This window comes from Octopus sinensis, linkage group LG6 (genome assembly GCF_006345805.1).
Source record: "Octopus sinensis linkage group LG6, ASM634580v1, whole genome shotgun sequence".
Taxonomy (NCBI): Eukaryota; Metazoa; Mollusca; class Cephalopoda; order Octopoda; family Octopodidae; genus Octopus; species Octopus sinensis.
The window spans coordinates 58,920,444-58,939,561 of NC_043002.1; the positions used below are offsets into that span (position 1 = coordinate 58,920,444).

Below are 19,118 nucleotides of genomic sequence, written 5' to 3' on the forward strand. Positions count from 1 at the left end.
TCCTGACAATATTTATGACCATACCCAACTATAAACTCTCAACTCACTCTGTCTATCCATTCTAAACAGAGACTGTCCTCTAGCCTTAGATTTGGTAGTTGATAAAAAAAAAAAACAATAAATTAAAAGTGAACCACAATCCTTTACAAGCTATGACCGAACAAACTTCATACAGTTCTTAGAAGTGTAGTATATTCTGAGTTACATTAGTAGCAACATGGACTATCTCCCTCTTCTTGCTCTATTAGAGAATCTGAGTAAAATTATATTAATGTGTCCAACTGATTAAAAATTCCATTTATTTATGCAGCTGAGGATAGCCCTGCATTTAAATTGATGTAATGATTGCATTGTTCAATTAAATGGAGGTGCTTGAAACGGTCGTACTGCATCACCTCTTAATATCCTGTTGCTTATTTTGATTTTATTCACCTTACTTTGAGTTGTACAGATAATACCGCACTGACCAGTGCTTCAACTTAAGTACCTAATTCAACCGAATCTCAATTATTTCTTATATATATATATATATATTTATATATATATATGTATATATATATATATATATATATATTGTTGTATTTCAGAATGGTCATTTTGCCAGTTTAGCCAATTTCAGTTTCTATCTATCAGATCCACTCAAAGGCTTTGGTCAGCCCAAGGTTATAGATAGCAGAAGACACTTGCCAAAGACAGGTGCTATGCAGTGGGACTGAACCCAGAACCATGTGGTTGAGAAGCAAACTAACTACACACAACTTACTACATCATGTTAAACAATAAACCAATATTTATTTTTTCTTTCCAGTCCATCTCAATATCATAGAAAACCCCCCTTTTTTTTTAAAGAAAAAATAAAAGACAAATGACAAATTTATATATCAGTGATCAGATAAATTTTGTATACATCCCTGGTCGAACTGTCCAACCCATGCTAGAAAGGAGAACGGGCGTTAAACGATGATGATGATGATATATATATAATGAGAGAGAGAGAGAGAGAGAGAGAGAGAGAGAGAGAGAGAGATGGATGGATGGAGATGATAGATAGATAGATAGATAGATAGATAGATAGATAGATAGATAGATAGATAGACAGGTAGATAGACAGACAGACAGACAGACAGACAGACAAACAGACTGATAGATTGTCAGACAGACAGACAGATAGATAGAACAGAGACAAAGTGTAGTAAAAAGGTGAGAACAGAATTTCTGACTGTTTACCGAAATATTATATAACCCACACACACTTTCTGACAACAAAAACGTTTATATTAAGTAAACAGAATGAAATGGCAACATTTATCAACATATACACACAGGAGGCGATATATACAATGAATAAAAACCCAAACATATGCATGTTAACACAGATTCCTCAGTCTCTGCACTTCCTATATATATATATATATATATATATATATTCATTCACACACAAATACATATGCATACATTTAAGCACATGTATAGACACACCCAACACCCCCTCATATATATATATATGTATACACACATACAAACACACACATACATACACATACAAAATTAACAAAACAGGTGCATATACAATACATACATATATACATACACATGCACACAGACGTGTGTGTGTGTGTGGTGTGTGTGTGTGTGTGTGTGTGCATGTATGTGTGTGTGATATGGAATCATTTGGCTCCTCTCACATGCAATATCTTTACAATCTGGCAAAAGAAACCAACCAATTTTACTCAACAAGCTTCATTCGATTAGAATCAAAGAATGGCTTGAATGGAATTAAGCGATTTATTTTTTATTTTCAAGCAGTGTAGCAGACACATATCCAAAGGTCCAGTCTTCAGTGATGTGACAGTGCTAATTTTATATATATGCCTTAGAACGAAACACTAAACGTAAGTGCACACACACATAAATACATACACACACGTGTCTGTGTGTGTGTGTGTGTGTGTGTGTATACATACATACATCCGTGTATTTCAGAAACTATATAAACACCTACATATGTATGGCATTAAAATCATATTTTATATATGCAATATATGTGAGAGAGAAATTAATAAATTAAAAATTAATAGATGTTAAATTTTATAAACTTTGCACACAAACATATTATAAATATGTGCGTGTGTGTGTGTGTGTGTATATTCACCCCTAAAGACACACACACCCAAAGCATGTGGCCTGCAAATTTACTGGGTTTTGGAAGATAAAAAAGTAAGCTAAATCCTCTATATACACACATCATAACATGTATACATACATATACACACATACACACACACATATATATATATACTTATGTTAAATGATGATGGTGCTGATGACGACCACACATGGGTGATGTGTGGGTGTGTATGTATATGTATATGTGTGTGTATATATATATATATATATATATATATATATATATATATATATATATGAATGTAGACATTCGGCCACCCGTCATTGCAGCAATATAATTATAATTATTGTTGCACAACAGAAGCATTAGTGCCCCGGGTAGCGATGCTGTTGGTGTTAGCAGGCTAACATAGGATTGTGGCAAGAACTTGCTTGGAATGGTTGGGACTCTGGTCGTCGCATTCATTCTCACAACAGATATCAGAAACTAGCCCTGGGTATAACCACACATACACACACACAAACACACATACACACACACACACACACACACACATCTATTTATTTATCTATCTATCTTTATAGACAGACAGACAGATTAGATAGATAGATAGATAGATAGATAGATAGATAGATAGATAGATAGATAGATAGATAGATAGATAGATAGATAGATAGATAGATAGATAGAGAGATGGACAGACAGATAGATAGATAGATAGAGAGATGGACAGACAGATAGATAGATAGATAGATAGAGAGAGAGAGAGAGAGAGATAGATAGATAGATAGATAAATAGACAGAGAGATGGATAGATAGAGAGAGAGAGAGAAAGAGAGATGGATAGACAGACAGACAGACAGATAGATAGATAGATAGATAGATAGATAGATAGATAGATAGATAGATAGATAGATAGGTGTGTGCATGTATATATATATACACACACACAGATGGGTGTAAGTATACACATGTATGGATATCTTTATGTACATGTATGTATACACACACCATAAATAATGTCCATGTATGAAGGCGTGTGTTTGTGCGTGGTAGCTGCTGTTTAACCCCAGGTCAGCCCAACATCCAAGAGATACGTGATCATAAACATTCCAGCTGCGACCATCGTTCCGTTTGTTATTAAAGTATAGAACAACCATTATCTCATGTGTCCTTCCTTTAAGACAACAAACAACCAGGGTGATATGAGAGAGATTTAGCTATTATTTCGAGCGACCACATGTAGGGGACCTCTAAGGGTGTGGGAGAATATCTTATTACTAGGGCCAGGCCCAACATTTCGAACAGTTCTATTCTTTTGTAGAGAAGAAGGTGAGTGCTCAAATCACTGTAATCGACACCCAATCAATATAAAATCGATAATTTATTTATCGATCTCAATGAAATGAACGGCAAATCTCCCCTCCCCCATACACACATTTATATATGTTTATATATGTGAAAAACTACTATCAAACCGTCACGGTTGAACTGACAGCTTGTAAATGAAGCATATTATAAAACATGGGCAGAATCGTTAGAGCGCCGGCGAATAAAAATGCTTTGCAGTATTTCTTCCGGCTGTAAACGTTCTGAGTTCGAATTCCGCCAAGGACACATTTGACTTTCATTCTTCCAGGGGGTCGATAAAATAAAGTACCAGACAAGTAGTAGGGGTCAAGGGTAACGACTAAGCTCCTGTGCGTTAAAATTACAGGGCTCATGTCAAAATTCGAAACAAATTATTTTATAAACGACCCCACCGTACCGACCTGACCACAATATAAACATCGGGTGGGGGGTGTCTTAGCTTTTACGGTCCTAAATTCAAACTGATCTTTTTTAATACGGTCATATATATATATATATATATATATATATATATATATATATATGTGTGTGTGTGTGGCTGTGGGTGTCTTTGAATATGTATGTGTGTATGTGTATGCATTTATATAAGTCCATATGTATAGTGTGTATATTTATATACATCCATATAAACACATATACACTATACACACACATCTCTCTCCCTCTCTCTCTCTCTATATATATATATATATATATATATATATAATATATATATATATATATATATATATATATATGTATATATATATATATATATATATAGTCATATTAAAAGGCTGACACCCACAACGGGCACAAATTCACTAACTCTTTGCAAGAGAGAGAGATTGAGAGATATTACAGAAAGATTCCTTAAATTTGTATAGTTAGGGTGGAGACCAAATCACATACACACACACACACTTAGACAGACAGACAGATAGATGAAGACATGGAAATGTCCATGCTTCTATACCACCACCAACAGAAGAACTAATGTACAAAGAACACAAGACTTACCTGCACCAATTCGCTAATAGTGACGGGTGGTCGCTTGTTCTCTGCTGCCATAATCCTTCCTCGGGTGTTTTGTTTGTTTGTAAATATACCACGAATGAATTACTCTTAAATACCGGGCAGTTTATTAGAATATATTATTATCATTTATTATTATTATTATCGTCAGTTGGAATATATTATCAAATATCGCTGACCATTTTAAAACTGTACAGTGTGTATCGTTATTTATATTAATATCGTTATAAATCCAATACAGCAATCATATAGATACACATCATTATATATATATATATATATATATATATAATATATATATATACGCACACGTGTCTTGCTCAAGCTACTACAATGCCATTGAGTTTAAATATTTGGCAACAACGAGGAACCCGTATCAAAATTTCATGTGTTTGCCATCCCAAATTAATCACTAACATTCTTTATCATCATGCTTGTTATTATCATTTAATTAATTCTGTTAACGTTTATAATGACAACGATAACAGTAATGATAATAACGACTGTGGTGATGATAATAAATACATTAACTAATATTGCAGTGTTGTGTGGCTTGCATTTGCTTTGGTGACCGATTCAGTCTCTCAAACTCTCTCTCACTCTCTCTGTCTGTGTGTGTTTACAAAAGAGAATCCTGCGGAAGACAAAATACAGCCGACACTTCCTTCTTTGTTATCTGCTACCTCCTTTGCGCCGCTTTCCAGTTTTCTTGAAATATTAATGTTTTTTTGTAGTCGTCTGGTCTTGCCAAGTGCCGTGTATAATCCATTTGAAGTGTCGTCTGGTTTACTGATACTTATCGTCTGGTACTTAATAATTAGTCTGGTTATTACTAATAATCATCTGGTTATTGTTAATTATTGACTGGTTATCGTCTGGTTATTCAATGCACATACATTTATGTTATATAATTTTTCTTACTGTGATTTTAAAATTCGTTGCTTCGCTCTTATTTTTCTCCTTTGTCACATTTTCCGCCTTCTGCATTTATATAATAATAGTATTAGCGATTAATATTTGTAATATGAACCCTAAAATATTCTTAGAAGAATTTAGAATATGTTTGTTTTGGAATGGGGCGGGAAATGTCACTTTTTTAATCACTGCACACAAAACTTCAGATTTATAAAAGAATGGTCCTATAGAGTAGCATCTATTTTTCCAAAACTATGAAATGAAGTAAAAGAATCTTAGAGTAGCGATGATAATATTAATATATGATATATAATAATGTAGCAATAATATAAAATAGTTCAGTCTAACCCATTCTGGCATTCCAATCTAAATCCTTCCCACCTAAAACAAAAAAAAAAAGATATAGTAGAATAATCGCTCTTAATTAAAATTGATGAAAGCCTTCACTTCCACAGAGAATAACATAAAGAAAATATACTAAAATAATTCTTTCTTAAAGACACAAAGATAGAAAATCAAGCATAGACACGGGCGTCCATGTCGGTGTGAAGATTGCTTTCATGCTTCTTTGAGAAGTGAGGAAAGATTTACGATAAGATTAGAGCAGAAACTTTACAACCATTTAATGTTTGTAGACCCAACACCGATATATATATATATATATATATATATATATTCTACATAGATATATACATATATATATATATATATATATATTCTACATAGATATATACATATTATATATATATATATATATATATTCTACATAGATATATACATAAATATAATTACTTCGTCTATATATTATATAGTCCTTATTCCAAGTGGTGCTGTGTGATGTGCAGTTATGGGGGTTTGATTTCTTCCTCTCCCTTTATGGAACTTTTGGCATTAAACTCCGACGCAAGCGAAGGGACAGACGAATAAGTGAACTACTTTTAGTGCTGTATGTGTGAGAAAGTGTAAAAGTGTAGAATGATAGAGAAATAGAGAAGAGAGGAAACATAGAAGGACTGCAATTACCGGCGGCTCAGTTTTCACAGAACATAACTGTATTAGCTGAGTAAGCAAGCCAACTTTATCTACGGAAGCAAAAAAGGAACATAATTTTATTTTAGATCGACATTGCCGCCGTTGTTTTGTACTTAAACTTAATTATTATTATTTATTTTTTTTACTTGTTTCCATCATTGAACTGCGGCCATGATGGAGCACTACATTGAGAAGTTTATTCTAACGAATTGACCCTGTGCTATTTAAAAAAAATTTTAAGGTCTGGTAATTATTTCATCGTTTTTTTGTCGAACTGCTAGTTATGGTGACGTAAACAAACCAGCACCGGTTGTCACGCAATATGGTAACAAACACAAAAACATACACACAGACACACATATCTTAGCTTTTACCTTTTACTTGTTTTAGTCACTGGACTGTGGCCAGGCTGGGGCATCACCTTGAAGGATTTTAGTCAAATAAATCGACCCCCAGCACTTTTTTTTACTTTAAGCTTGATACTTATTTTTTGCAGAACCACTAACAAATGGGGATGTAAACAAACCAACACTGGTTACGAAGTGGTGGTGATGAACAAACACAAAGACACACACACCACACACACAACAGGTTTCCACACAGTTTCCATCTATCACATTTCCTCAGATGGCGTTGGTCTGCCTGGAGCTATTGTAGAAGACACTTGCCCAAGGATCCATACAGTGGAACTTATACACACACACACACACATACACAGATATATATTTGGTGCACCCTGTGCAGTGGAACAGTAGGAAGGTTAACAAGGAAAATAGTGTTTGTATGTGGAAGATGCCATATGGAAGTCATAAAGCCCACATATATGGGAAACGGATTGCCTTAAATACCTTGGTGGCTTTCTGGAAGTTATAGATAATTTTTGCTACCTAGGTGACCTAATTAGCTGTGGAAGAGATTGTACAAAATGTGAAACTGCTAGAATAAGAATAGAATGGAGAAAATTCAGAGGGCTTTTACCTCTAATGGCAATGTAAGGTCTCTTTCTCTCTCTCTCTTTGCATGAAGGGAAGATTGTACAATACATGTGTGCAAACTGTGATGCTACATGGTAGTGAGACATGGGCCCTGAATGGGGAGGACACATGAAGGCTAGAGAGGAACGAAGCTGATATACTCCACTGGATGTGTGCATATGTGACAGAACAATATTTTATTAACCCGTTAAGTCCCAGAGTACTTAAATTTTTGAATATTACTTTTAAATTTTCACAGATGATTGAAAATAGGTTGAAATGAAAAATATAATTATTAAAACTCCTTTACTTCAAGTAGAAATGGAAATACTAGGTGTCCTATAAATAGGGCACTGAGACAATGTGATATAGCTTATTTAATGTTTTCATTTAGTGTCCTATTTATAGGACAGTGGGACTTAATGGGTTAAGAGAGAAGTTGGCCATAAGAAGAATTATATGCAATATGCAAAAGAGATGGTGTTTGTTTGGTCATGTGATGCAGATGGTGGAGGACAGTTGCATAAAGAAGAACTGATCATTTAGTAGAGGGAAGTTGTGGAAAAGGGAAACCCAGAAAGACATTATAAACATTATGAAGATGACAGAGGACTGAGATATGTGACACATTGCAGTACTCAAGAAGACATGGCCACCATAGCAGAACTGAGATCCTAAAACCAAGGTTCCACATTAAAAAATTGGTGTGGGTGCTGGTACCATGTAAAAAGTACCCAGTACATTCTGTAAAGTGGCTGGCATCAAGAAGGACATCCAGCCATAGAAACCAGGCTATAACAGATTATGGAACATGTGCAGCCCTGGGCCTTGTCAGTTCCTGTGAAGCTGTCCAACCCATGCCAGCACGGAAAACAGATGACAAATGTTGACAATGATGATGATACACATATATACACACACACATCATCATCACCATCATTTAACGTCCGGTTTCCATGTTAGTATGGGTTGGACGGATTCACTGAGGTCTGGAAAGCCAGCATCTGCACCAGGCTCCAATCTGATCTGGCAGTATTTCTACAGCTAGATGCTCTTTCTACAGCCAACCACTCCGAAAGTGTAGTGGATGTTTTTTACGTGCCACCGGCGTCAGGAGGCACTGGCATCGACCATGTTTGGATGGTGTATTTTATGTGTCACTGGAATGGGAGTCAGTCAGGGGGCACTGGTCACAGCTACGATTTTGGTCTTCCTTGAATCAGCAGGTCTTCTCAAGCATATCATATCACCCAACGCATCAAGGCTACTTTTAAATGGGCCAGACATGCAACACTGGCATCAGCCATGGCTGCAATCTCACTTTAGTTTCCAGGTCTTTACAATCACAGCATATCTCCAAAGGCCTCGGTCTCCTGTCATTGTCTCTGTAGGCCCAACATTTGAAGTTCATGCTTCATCACCTCATCCCATGTCTTCCTGGATCTACCACTTCCACAGTTAGGGTGTGGCACTTCCTTACACAGCTGGCCTCATCCATACATAACACATGACCATACCAGAGCAGTCTCTCTTGCACATCACATCTGATGCTCCTTATGTCCAACTTTTCTCTCATGGCACTCACACTCTGTCATGTATGCACACTGACATTACACATCCAGGTGTGTATGTATATATATATATATACATACACACATATATATGCATACATATCTATACATTTGTGAAGGAACATGGATTAGTGGTTAGGGTATTTGGTTCATGAGTGTAAGGACATGAGTTCAATACCTGGTGGTACATTATGTCCCAGAGCAAGGCACTTTATTTCTCATTGCTCCAGTCCTCTCAGCCAGCCTTGTCACATTCTGTGTCACACTAAATTTCTATGAGAGTTATGTTAAGTGGAGTGCTCAACCACTTGCATGTTGATTTCGTATACAGGCTATTCCACTGATCAGATCAATTGGACCCCTCATCATTGTAACTAACAGAGTGCCAGTTATGTAAGTGAGAAGATTTTTCTTGAAAGGAACTCAGCCACCCCGAGGCCCAATACCAAAAGGAACTCAGTCACTTTGCCTCTGTGAAGCCCAATGCCGAAAGGAACTCAATCACTTTGCCTCCCTGAGGCTCAATGCGAGGCCCAACGCTTGTGCGTCCTAACAGATATATATATATATACACAGATATATATATATACACATACACACATACATATGTATGTATTTCTTTTACATGTTTCAGTCATTAGACTATGGCCATGCTATGGCATGGCCTTCGAAAATTTTTAGTCGATCCTAATACTTACTTTCTTTAAAAGCCTGGTACTTATTCTATCAGCCCTGTCTGCTGAACTGCTAAGTTATGAAGACATAAAGAAACCAAAACCGGTGGTGGGAGGCAGACACACATATATATATATATATGTGTGTGTGTGTGTCTTTATATATATATGCAACAGTCTTCTTTCAGTTTCTGTCTACCAAATCCACTCACAAGGCTCTGGTTGGCCTCAGATCAAAAGTAGTAGTTGTAGTAGTAGTAGTAGTAGTAGTAATTAGTGGTGGTAGTAGCAAAGAAAAAAAAACATAGTTAAAATACCTTTTTGAAGGGAGACAACTCCGAGTTGTAGAGTTGCAGACTTTCTAATTGTGCATAAGACATAAACTGGGTTTTGCACTAGAGACATCACAACAGTTAAATGCTAGTGTTTCTGAGTAATTAGCTTCCATTTATTAAAAATGTATTAATTTTTAACATAGACTTATGTCTAACATTCAATATGTATTTGATTATCCCATCACTACTTCATTTAGTATAGCAAAGTGTTTCACTGAAGAGATCTAATAATATATAAACATGTACCAAGTTACCTCCCATCTTGAAATTTTATTTGTTATCCAGTTTATGTTATCTTTTCTTCTTTACATTATTATTAATTAGCTTTTTGATGGTCATTACATTAAATATTTCAGCATTAACCTAACTTTAGTTAAGAAAGCCAGTAAAGTGACAGCAACACAAAAACAAAAAACCCAAGACTTTGGTTTAAAGAGTATAGCAGAGTATTCACAAAGTGATTTTGATACCCATTCTAATTTCAATTTCAATCAATTGAGCTGTGTTTTTAAAATCTCTTGGAAAGAAAGATACATCAGAAAGATCTATTTTCTATTATTGTGCCAAGATTTAACAAACAAATTAAAACCATTCACTTCAAAACTAAAACATTTTGCAGCAAAATTTTATTGGGCCTTGGTGCATTATGTGATGTGTTTCTGAAGGTTCTGCTCATATTCTAATTCTGACAAATAATTATTGGAAATGTGTAAAAGAGAAAAAAAAACTCCTTTTTACAAATACAGAATCTACATTAAATCTTAGAATACTGACCATCCTAGACCACTGCTACTTCTATGATACAAATTCGCTGTTTAAAAGTGATTGAAATCAAAATTTCCAGTGAAAATTCCATGTAAATTTATTTTCCAAACACCAGTTTAATACTGAGAAAGTTCTTTCAATAAATGTAACTTTAAAAGAAGGTACTGGAGTTGATTCCTTCAAGTAAAATTCTTCAAGGTAGTGCTCCAGCAAGGCCACAGTCTAATGACTGAAGCAAGTAAAAGATAGTTGCTGGCCAACCAAAACCCTTATGAGTGTATTTGGTAGATGGAAACTGAAAGAAGCCTGTTGTACATACACATGTGCATGAATATACAAAGATGTGTGTGACCCCCACCACCCCATGTTTCAAAATTATTTCTAACAAAATCAGTGTATTTCATTAGACATAAGGTAACGAAAGGGTTTTCCAAGTTGATTTATGTTCTAAACACCAGTTTAATACTGGTATTTGGAACATAAATTTCAGTAAATTTTTCATCATTTTCAAAATTAATTGTAACAAAAGCAATGTATTTCAAGAGGGATATATTAACAGAGAGGTTAAGCAGGATTTGAAACTGCAACTCTGCATTGTTATCTATTGATTAATAATTGTATGACTGAAATCATAAAAACTGCCTGCAGCTACCAGTTTCTTAGATATTACCTGCTGGAAGCATTTGTTTCCAAAATGGAGCAGTAATTTTCTACGTGACCTAGTTTCAATAAGTGTTTGGAGCCATTTCACTTCGTACAGCCAACTGCTAATGCTCTTGGGAGCAAAAAATAAACACATCACACAATTTCATTTTCTTTTCTCCATCAATCTGAGACTTTATGTCTATGTAAGAGCAAAACAAACAATTCCTTTAACTGTTCCAAGACCATGTGAAAAGGAGGAAATGAGTGTATGTTAATCTAGATAAGCGATTCTTAAAAGTTATACAGTATTCAGTGACCTCTGGCACTTAAATGCTCCTACCTATTATCATCATCATCAACATCATTTACATTTCATGGATATTTGTCCTCATCTTGTTTGCTGTTAACACAACATTTCGGCTGATATACCCTCCAAGCCTTCATCAGGTGTCTTGGGGAAATTGCGAACCTGGGTTCTCATTCCTAAGGTATTTTTCAATGTTATTGTTATTATTATTATTCAGGTCACTGCTTGGAATCGAACTCAGAATCTTGCGCACTTTTAACCACTATGCCCGTAGGCATATAGCATTATGGTTAAGAGCACAGGCTACTAACCCCTAGATTCCAAGTTCAATTCCAGACAGTGACCTGAAAAACAACAACAACCCCCCCCAAAAAAACTTTAGGAATGACAACCCAGGTTCGAAATTTCCCCAAGACACCTGATGAAAGCTGGAGAGTATATCAGCCGAAATGTTGTGTTAACAACAAACAAGATGAGGACAAATATCCATCAAATGTAAATAATGTAAATCATGAACATCATTTAGTGTCCATTTTCCATTTTAGCATGGGTCGGGTAGTTTGACAGGAGCTGGCAAAGCTGGAGAGCTGCATCAGGTTTCATCTGTCTGTTTTGGTTCCCACAGCTGGATGCCCTTCCTAATGCCAACCACTTCAAGGTGTACTGGAAGCTTTTTATGTGGCAGCAGCATGTCTTGTAAGAATATATAATACATAGATATGGGTGTGGCACCGATTTATACACACACATACATACATATATTTTTGTTTTTTCGATGTTGTTGTTATTATTATTATTCAGGTTACTGTCTGGAATCAAACTCGGAATCTTGGGGTTAGAAGCCCACGCTCTTAACCACTACGCCATATGCCCGTAGTGGTTAAGAGCGCTGGCTACTAACCCCAAGATTCCGAGTTCAATTCCAGACAGTAACCTGAATAATAATTACAACATCGAAAAAACAAAAATACCTTAGGAATGAGAACCCAGGTGCAAAATTTCCCCAAGACACCTGAAGGTTGGAGGGTATATCAGCCAAAACGTGATAACAACAAACAAGATGTAAATAATGTACATAATTCCTCATCTCTTAAATATAGAACACTTTAGATTTTTGTCAATCCCATTGGCTGTAATAAGAATAATCTTTCCTAATTTAGTCACAAGACCAGCTCTTTAGGTCCTGAGTTCAAATCCTGCTTAGGCTGACTTTGCTTTTTATCCTTTCAGGATCAATAAAATAAAAGTACCGGTTGGGGAATGGGGCTGATCATATCAAGCAACTCCCTTTCATTAAAATTGCTGGCCTTGGGTCAAAACTTCAAAAATGTTATCATTAAGGAGGCAAAATTGTTAATGCATTGGACAACAAAATGCTCAGCAGTGTTTCTTCTCACTTGTTACATTCTGAGGTCAAATGTCACCGAGGTGGGCTTTGCCTTTCATCCATGCAGAGTCAATAAAATAAAATACCAGTCAAGTACTGGCGCACACTGTAATTGACTTTGCCCCATTATGATGATGATGATTATTAGGTGTCAAGCTGACAGAATCTTTAGTTGAAATGCTTAATGGTATTTTGCCCACTGCTATGTTCGGAGTTCAAATTCTGCTGAACCCGACATACCTGTTGAACACTGGGGTCAACGTAATCAACTCATCCCCTCCCCCAAAACAGCTGCCCTTCAGGCAAAATTTAAACGCCAATCATCCTTTTGGGTTCGATAAATTAAGTACCAGTTGATTACTGGCGTTGATGTGATTGACTGTCCCCACCTCCACACACACAAAATCCAGGCCTTGTGCTTTTAGTAGAAAGGTTTGTTATTATTATTATTATTATTATTACTACTAAGTGGGTGGTGAGCAGGCAGAATTGTTAGCAAGCTGGGTGAAATGCTTAGCGGTATTTCATCTGCCGCTACGTTCTGAGTTCAAATTCTGCCGAGGTCGACTTTGCCTTTCATCCTTGAGGAGTCGATTAAATAAGTACCAGTTACACACTGGGGTCGATATAATCGACTTGATCTTTTTGTGTGTCCTCTTTGTGTTTAGCCCCTTGTGGGTAGTAAAGAAATAGGTATTTCATCTGCTGCTACATTCTGAATTCAAATTCTGCCGAGGTCTGCTTTGCCTTTCATCCTTTTGGGGGTTGATGAAATAAGTACCAGCTACACACTGGGGTCAATGTAATCGACTAGCCCCCTTCCCCGAAAAATTTTCAAGGCCTTGTGCCCAAAGTAGAAATAATAATTATTATAAAGGTGGCAAGCTGACAGAATCATTAACATGCTGGGGCAAAATGTTTAGTGACATGTCATTCATCCTTACGTTGTGAGTTCAAATTCCACCGAGGTCACTTTTTCCTTTCATCCTTTTGGGATCAATAAAATAAGTACCAGTTGAATACTGGGGTAGACATAATCAAATTATCTATCCCCCAAAATTCCAGGCCTTGTGCCTTTAGTAGATAGGTTTATTATTATTATTATTATTATTATTAAGGCAGTGAGCTGGCAGAATCAGAAGCATGCCAGGCAAAATGCTTTGTGGCATTTTGTCCATCTCTATGCCCTGAGTTCAAACTCCGCCAAGGTTGACTTTACACTTCATCCTTTCAGGGTTGATAAAATAAGTACGCGTTGAGCACTGGGGGTTAATGTAATCAACTTACACACTACTCCAAAGTTGCTGGCCTTGTGCCAAAATCTGAAGCCATCATCAACATTATTATTACTATTATTAAAGGTAGCAAGCTGGTAGAATCGTTAGCACACTGGATGAAATGCTTAGCGGTAATTCACCCATTGCTACGTTCTGAGTTCAAATTGTCATGGCTTTCATCCTTTCGGGGTTGATAAAAATAATTACCAGTTGGAAACTGGGGTTGATGTAATGGACTCATCTCCTTCCCCCATTGCTGCTTGTGTCAAAATTTGAAACATCATCATTTAACGTCTGCTTTCCATGCTGGCATGGGTTGGACAGTTTGACTGAGGACTGGTGAGCCAGATGGCTGCACCAGGCCCCAATCTGATCTGGTAGTTTCTACAGCTGGATGCCCTTCCTAACGCCAACCACTCTGAGAGTGTTGTGGGTGCTTTTACATGCCACCGGCATGAGGGCCAGTCAGGTGGTACTGGCAACAATCACGCTCAAATGGTGTTTTTTATGTGCCACCTCGCTTGAATGTTGTTTTTCATGTGTCACCGGCATTTATAAACAGCTATTTTTCCCTTTTTCAGGGGAGGATGTAGTCAATTTGGCTAGTGTGTCTGCCAGAACGGTAGGTGACTGTCAGGTTTCCTGAAATTAGTATTGCAAACCATAAGATCATTTGTATCGCAGAACTCCAGCAGCCTGGTTCCCTCCTCATTACAAGAGCCAAAACTGTAGCCTCCATGTACACCATGGAAGCCCCCTGTATGTTGTCCAACATGTCCATTGAAGTCACCATCCACAAAGAGGTCCCTGTCATTTGTCAACGAGGTAGTCTGCAAGAGGGTGTCATAAAATGCACTAATCTAATCTTAAGTACTCTGTTGCATACTCGGACTACCTCCGCAAGAAGTATACCCATGGCCCCGACCCCGTCAGTGTTCCATGCCCAGAAAATCTTGTACCAGTGTTCTTTGCCTGTGAGGAACCTAGCAGAACCTCCTCTCTACCTTACTTCTTGGAGGCAGCACAAATTGACACATCTCCATTCAAGCATCTCAACAATCTCACCAGACCTACTTTTCAGTGTGCCAGATCTGAGAGTGTGGGCCCGTGAGACCCTGGGATGGGGGACAGCAGCGTCATGTACCTGGAAAGAAAGCTCGCATTTGGCAGAATTCATAAACAAACAATAGCCTTCAACCTGCATACACTACACCATCATTTTTATGCACTATATGATCAATGAACCCTAGGTAGGAGTGGGGATGGCGTTAAGCCTTTAGAAGTGTTCATGGGAGACAACCAAAGGATGACAAGAGGATAGGAACTTTTGGTACAGGTGGAGGGGGTGGGAGGACGGGTGTACCGTGAGCTAGCAAATTTAGACAAGAGCATCTTCTGGATTTGTATTCCTTCGAGGGAGTTATTAAAATCGAGTAGGGGAATCCGAGTGCATGTGCTAGTTTATATAGGGTGGTGGTGGTGGAAAAGGGGGGAAGTGTTGGCGAATTAAGTGGTAAATCGAAAGAGAGAGAGAAACAGACAGTGAGGCAGAGAGAGAGAGAGCCAGAGTTAGGGTGATCAGGCATAGAACACGAGGGAGAAAAATATTCTTTGGGATTTTGGGTAACATAATTTAATGAAACAGCAAATGCCGATAATAGTGAAATAGAACTGAAAAATCTAAGAATTTTCAGTCAGCCAATCTGTGACAAATTTAGAGAGATGAGTTATGATGTGATAAACTTGAATAAATAAATATATGACAATTAACAGATATACATCAACTTAAAACAATGAGGAAGATGAAACTATTGTAACTATGTTTACATGATAATGAAATAGATAGAATAATGGAAAGAACTAATAAGGGGTTTATGATCTGCACAGAAATAGAGGAGTAGATGAACGAGGTTTAAAAAACAAAATCTCTGATCTTAGCATCTTCTGAAATTTGTATTCTTTCGGCAAGGCGGCAAAATGGCAGAATCGTTAGCATGCCAGGCAAAATGCTATGTGGCATTTCGTCTGTCATTATATTCTGAGTTCAAATTCCACCAAATTCAATTTTGTTTTTCATCCTTTTGGCTTGATAAAACAAAGACCAGTTGAGTACTGGGGTTGATGTAATGAATTTACCCGTCTCCTGAAATTGCTGGCCTTGTGGCAGAATTTGAAACCACTATTACCTCTGCTTTAACAAAGGTGGAGGTATTGTTTTCAGTTGTGTTTGTTTGTCTGTGGATTAGATATCTCAAGAACTGCTGGATGGATTTGAATGAAACTTTCAGGGATGTCTGACCTCATAACTGGCACAAACTGATTAGATTTTGAGATTGCCCCGGTACTGGACAAGGATTCTGGATTATTTTTCCTAGCTTTTTACTTAATTTTTGAGAGTGGTCAGGTTCATTTTTAGTATTCTCATTTGTGAGAGCAGTCGAGTTTATTTCAGATATTCGCATTTAAAAAACCACCTCTGGCAACCAGCTCTCTTTGCTTTCTCCGAACTACAACATTGCTAATCGCTTGCTTCCCAGTTTACTTACTGTTGGCTACTAACTACTGTGACTATTCCCACCATTTGCCCGTGCTTCGTCCAATGTGTGTCTTCTTCACAACTAACTCAGAGCAGAGATCATGTTTGTGTGCCGACCGACTGGCACACACACTCGTGCTCGATACTGCTGGCGACGATAACAGCCTTTAGAGGACATTGGTGTTGCCATGGCAGAGGTTTGCGCTCTCTAAGAGCTCTTGTTAATATTATTATTATTATCAGCCAGCTAAGATTTCAACTTCTTTTAGCATATACTCATTACCACAGTTAATTTGAAGAAAAATCATCAAAAGCAACAAACAAAAGAGCAAGCAAAAAGAAAGTCATGACACGTTTTAAACAAACATAATTTGTTATTTATATTTTGACATGAATTTAGGAAGGAAAAAAAAACAAAAAAATACATATATAAATATATATATATGTGTTTTTGTGTGTATATGTATATGTAACCTAAAACATGGAACAAAAAAAAAAGAACAAAAAGGAAAAATAAAATGGTCTCTCTTCTCCCCAACGATGAGTCATTGGCAAATGAAAAGAGGAATAAGAATAACAGAGTAAATATCAGATAAGTCTGTCGCTGGTGAAATAGTTCAGAATAAGAAGTGTGTGAGTGCGTGTGTGTGTATGTATATGTATATGTGTTTGTGTGGAAAAGGGAGGGGGAGATGAGATATTTTTTATTATTCCGCTTCTTCATCTTCCTCCTCCTCCTCTTCTTCTTCTTCTTCTTCCGAACCGGCAGATCCTGACTCAGAAGCTTCCGGAGAACTGAGGATTTCTTCATCAGATGGTAACTAGAGGAAAAGGTGAAAGAAAAATGGAAAAAATTTAAGGATATGGAAATGTGGCCAGAAAGTTGTTAAAGACTCGTGAGAAAAATGCAAAAGGAATACAGGATAATGTTTGTATAGGACCAAAGCAATCTCTTGAGAATTCACAGAACCCACACACTAACCTGCTTGAGACTACCCCATAGCTCTATATTTTAGAGTTCTTGCTTTAAAGAACCTTCCACCAAAATTCCATGTTAATTTATGATCCAAACACCATTTTAATGAAAACAAAGCAACCTTTTTCATCCTTTAATACTACTCTCCCGCCTCACTTGAAAGGGTGTTGTCTTGCAAGTTACATGGTGACCTCAATGAAGCTGGTGCTACATAAAAGTACCCAGTACACTCTGTACAATGGCTATCATTAGGAAGGGCACCCAACTGCAGAAAACACACCAAAGCAGACAACAAATGCTTGGTGCAGTTCTGACTTGGATATCGTCCAACCCATACCAGCATGGAAAACATATTATATGATGATGATGATGATGATTATGATTTTAAGAAATTTTTCATTATTTTTAAAGTTTAATTAAAGCAAAGACTGTATTTCAATAGATTTACAATTAGAAAGGGTTGTTAAGAGAAATATCTCTTCGGTGGCTAGTTTATCCCTTTTGATACAAACCTTCCCGAGGTCACCTTTAGTTCTATGATACAAAGTTTATGCTTAAAAGTGGGATCTTCACCTTTTGATCAACAGATTTAAAAAATAATTTTTTGTAACTAAACACTTTCAAACTTCAGACACTGGTAGAATGTGTCATATAAAACATCATTTACTCTTAGCGTTTTTGAGAAAAGCTTATATTTAGGAGGTTATTTCATCTTAAAGTTCTCGTATTTCAGTAATATCAATCAATCAATGACGTGTATTCAGCTGAATAAAATTACTGCCGTTGTTTGTCAACAAGAACTATAAGCGGTGTATTTTTCGTTTGTCACTGTTATTTATGACATCGTTCGTGTATTTGTACTGGTTTTAGCTTTAAGGTTTTAGGTTTAGGGTTGTCATAAATAACAGTGACAAACGAAAAATACACCACTGATAGTTGTTGTTGACAAACAATGGCAGTAATTTTAATCAGCTGAATACACGTCATTGATTGGTTGAAATTACCAAAATACAAGAACTTTAACGTGAAATAACTTCCTAAATATAAACTTTTCTCAAAAACGCTAGGAGTAAAAGATGTTTTATATGACACATTCTACCAGTGTCTGAAGTTTGAAAGTGTTTAGTTACAAAAAATTATTTTTTAAATCTGTCGGTCAAAAAGTGAAGATCCTAAAAGTGATTTAAGCTAAAACCTTCCATTGAAATTTC

General features: G+C 36.7%; 2 protein-coding genes across 3 annotated transcripts in view; both read right to left on the minus strand.

The window, feature by feature from the left end:
* The window catches only part of LOC115213444 (clathrin heavy chain-like), a 179,621-nt gene extending 173,536 nt beyond the window's left edge, over window positions 1-6,085 (minus strand). The window contains exon 1 of the mRNA XM_029782420.2: window positions 4,499-6,085. Coding sequence (XP_029638280.1) covers window positions 4,499-4,549 — 51 coding nt within the window. The 5' untranslated portion in view covers window positions 4,550-6,085. The remainder of the gene's footprint in view (window positions 1-4,498) is intronic.
* Window positions 6,086-17,390: 11,305 nt separating this feature from the next.
* Window positions 17,391-19,118, minus strand: part of LOC115213372 (FACT complex subunit SSRP1) — a 50,882-nt gene continuing 49,154 nt past the window's right edge. For both annotated transcript variants that reach the window (XM_036503953.1, XM_029782316.2), the window contains exon 16: window positions 17,391-17,752. In XM_036503953.1, the coding sequence (XP_036359846.1) occupies window positions 17,639-17,752 (114 nt within the window). In that variant the 3' untranslated portion in view covers window positions 17,391-17,638. The remainder of the gene's footprint in view (window positions 17,753-19,118) is intronic.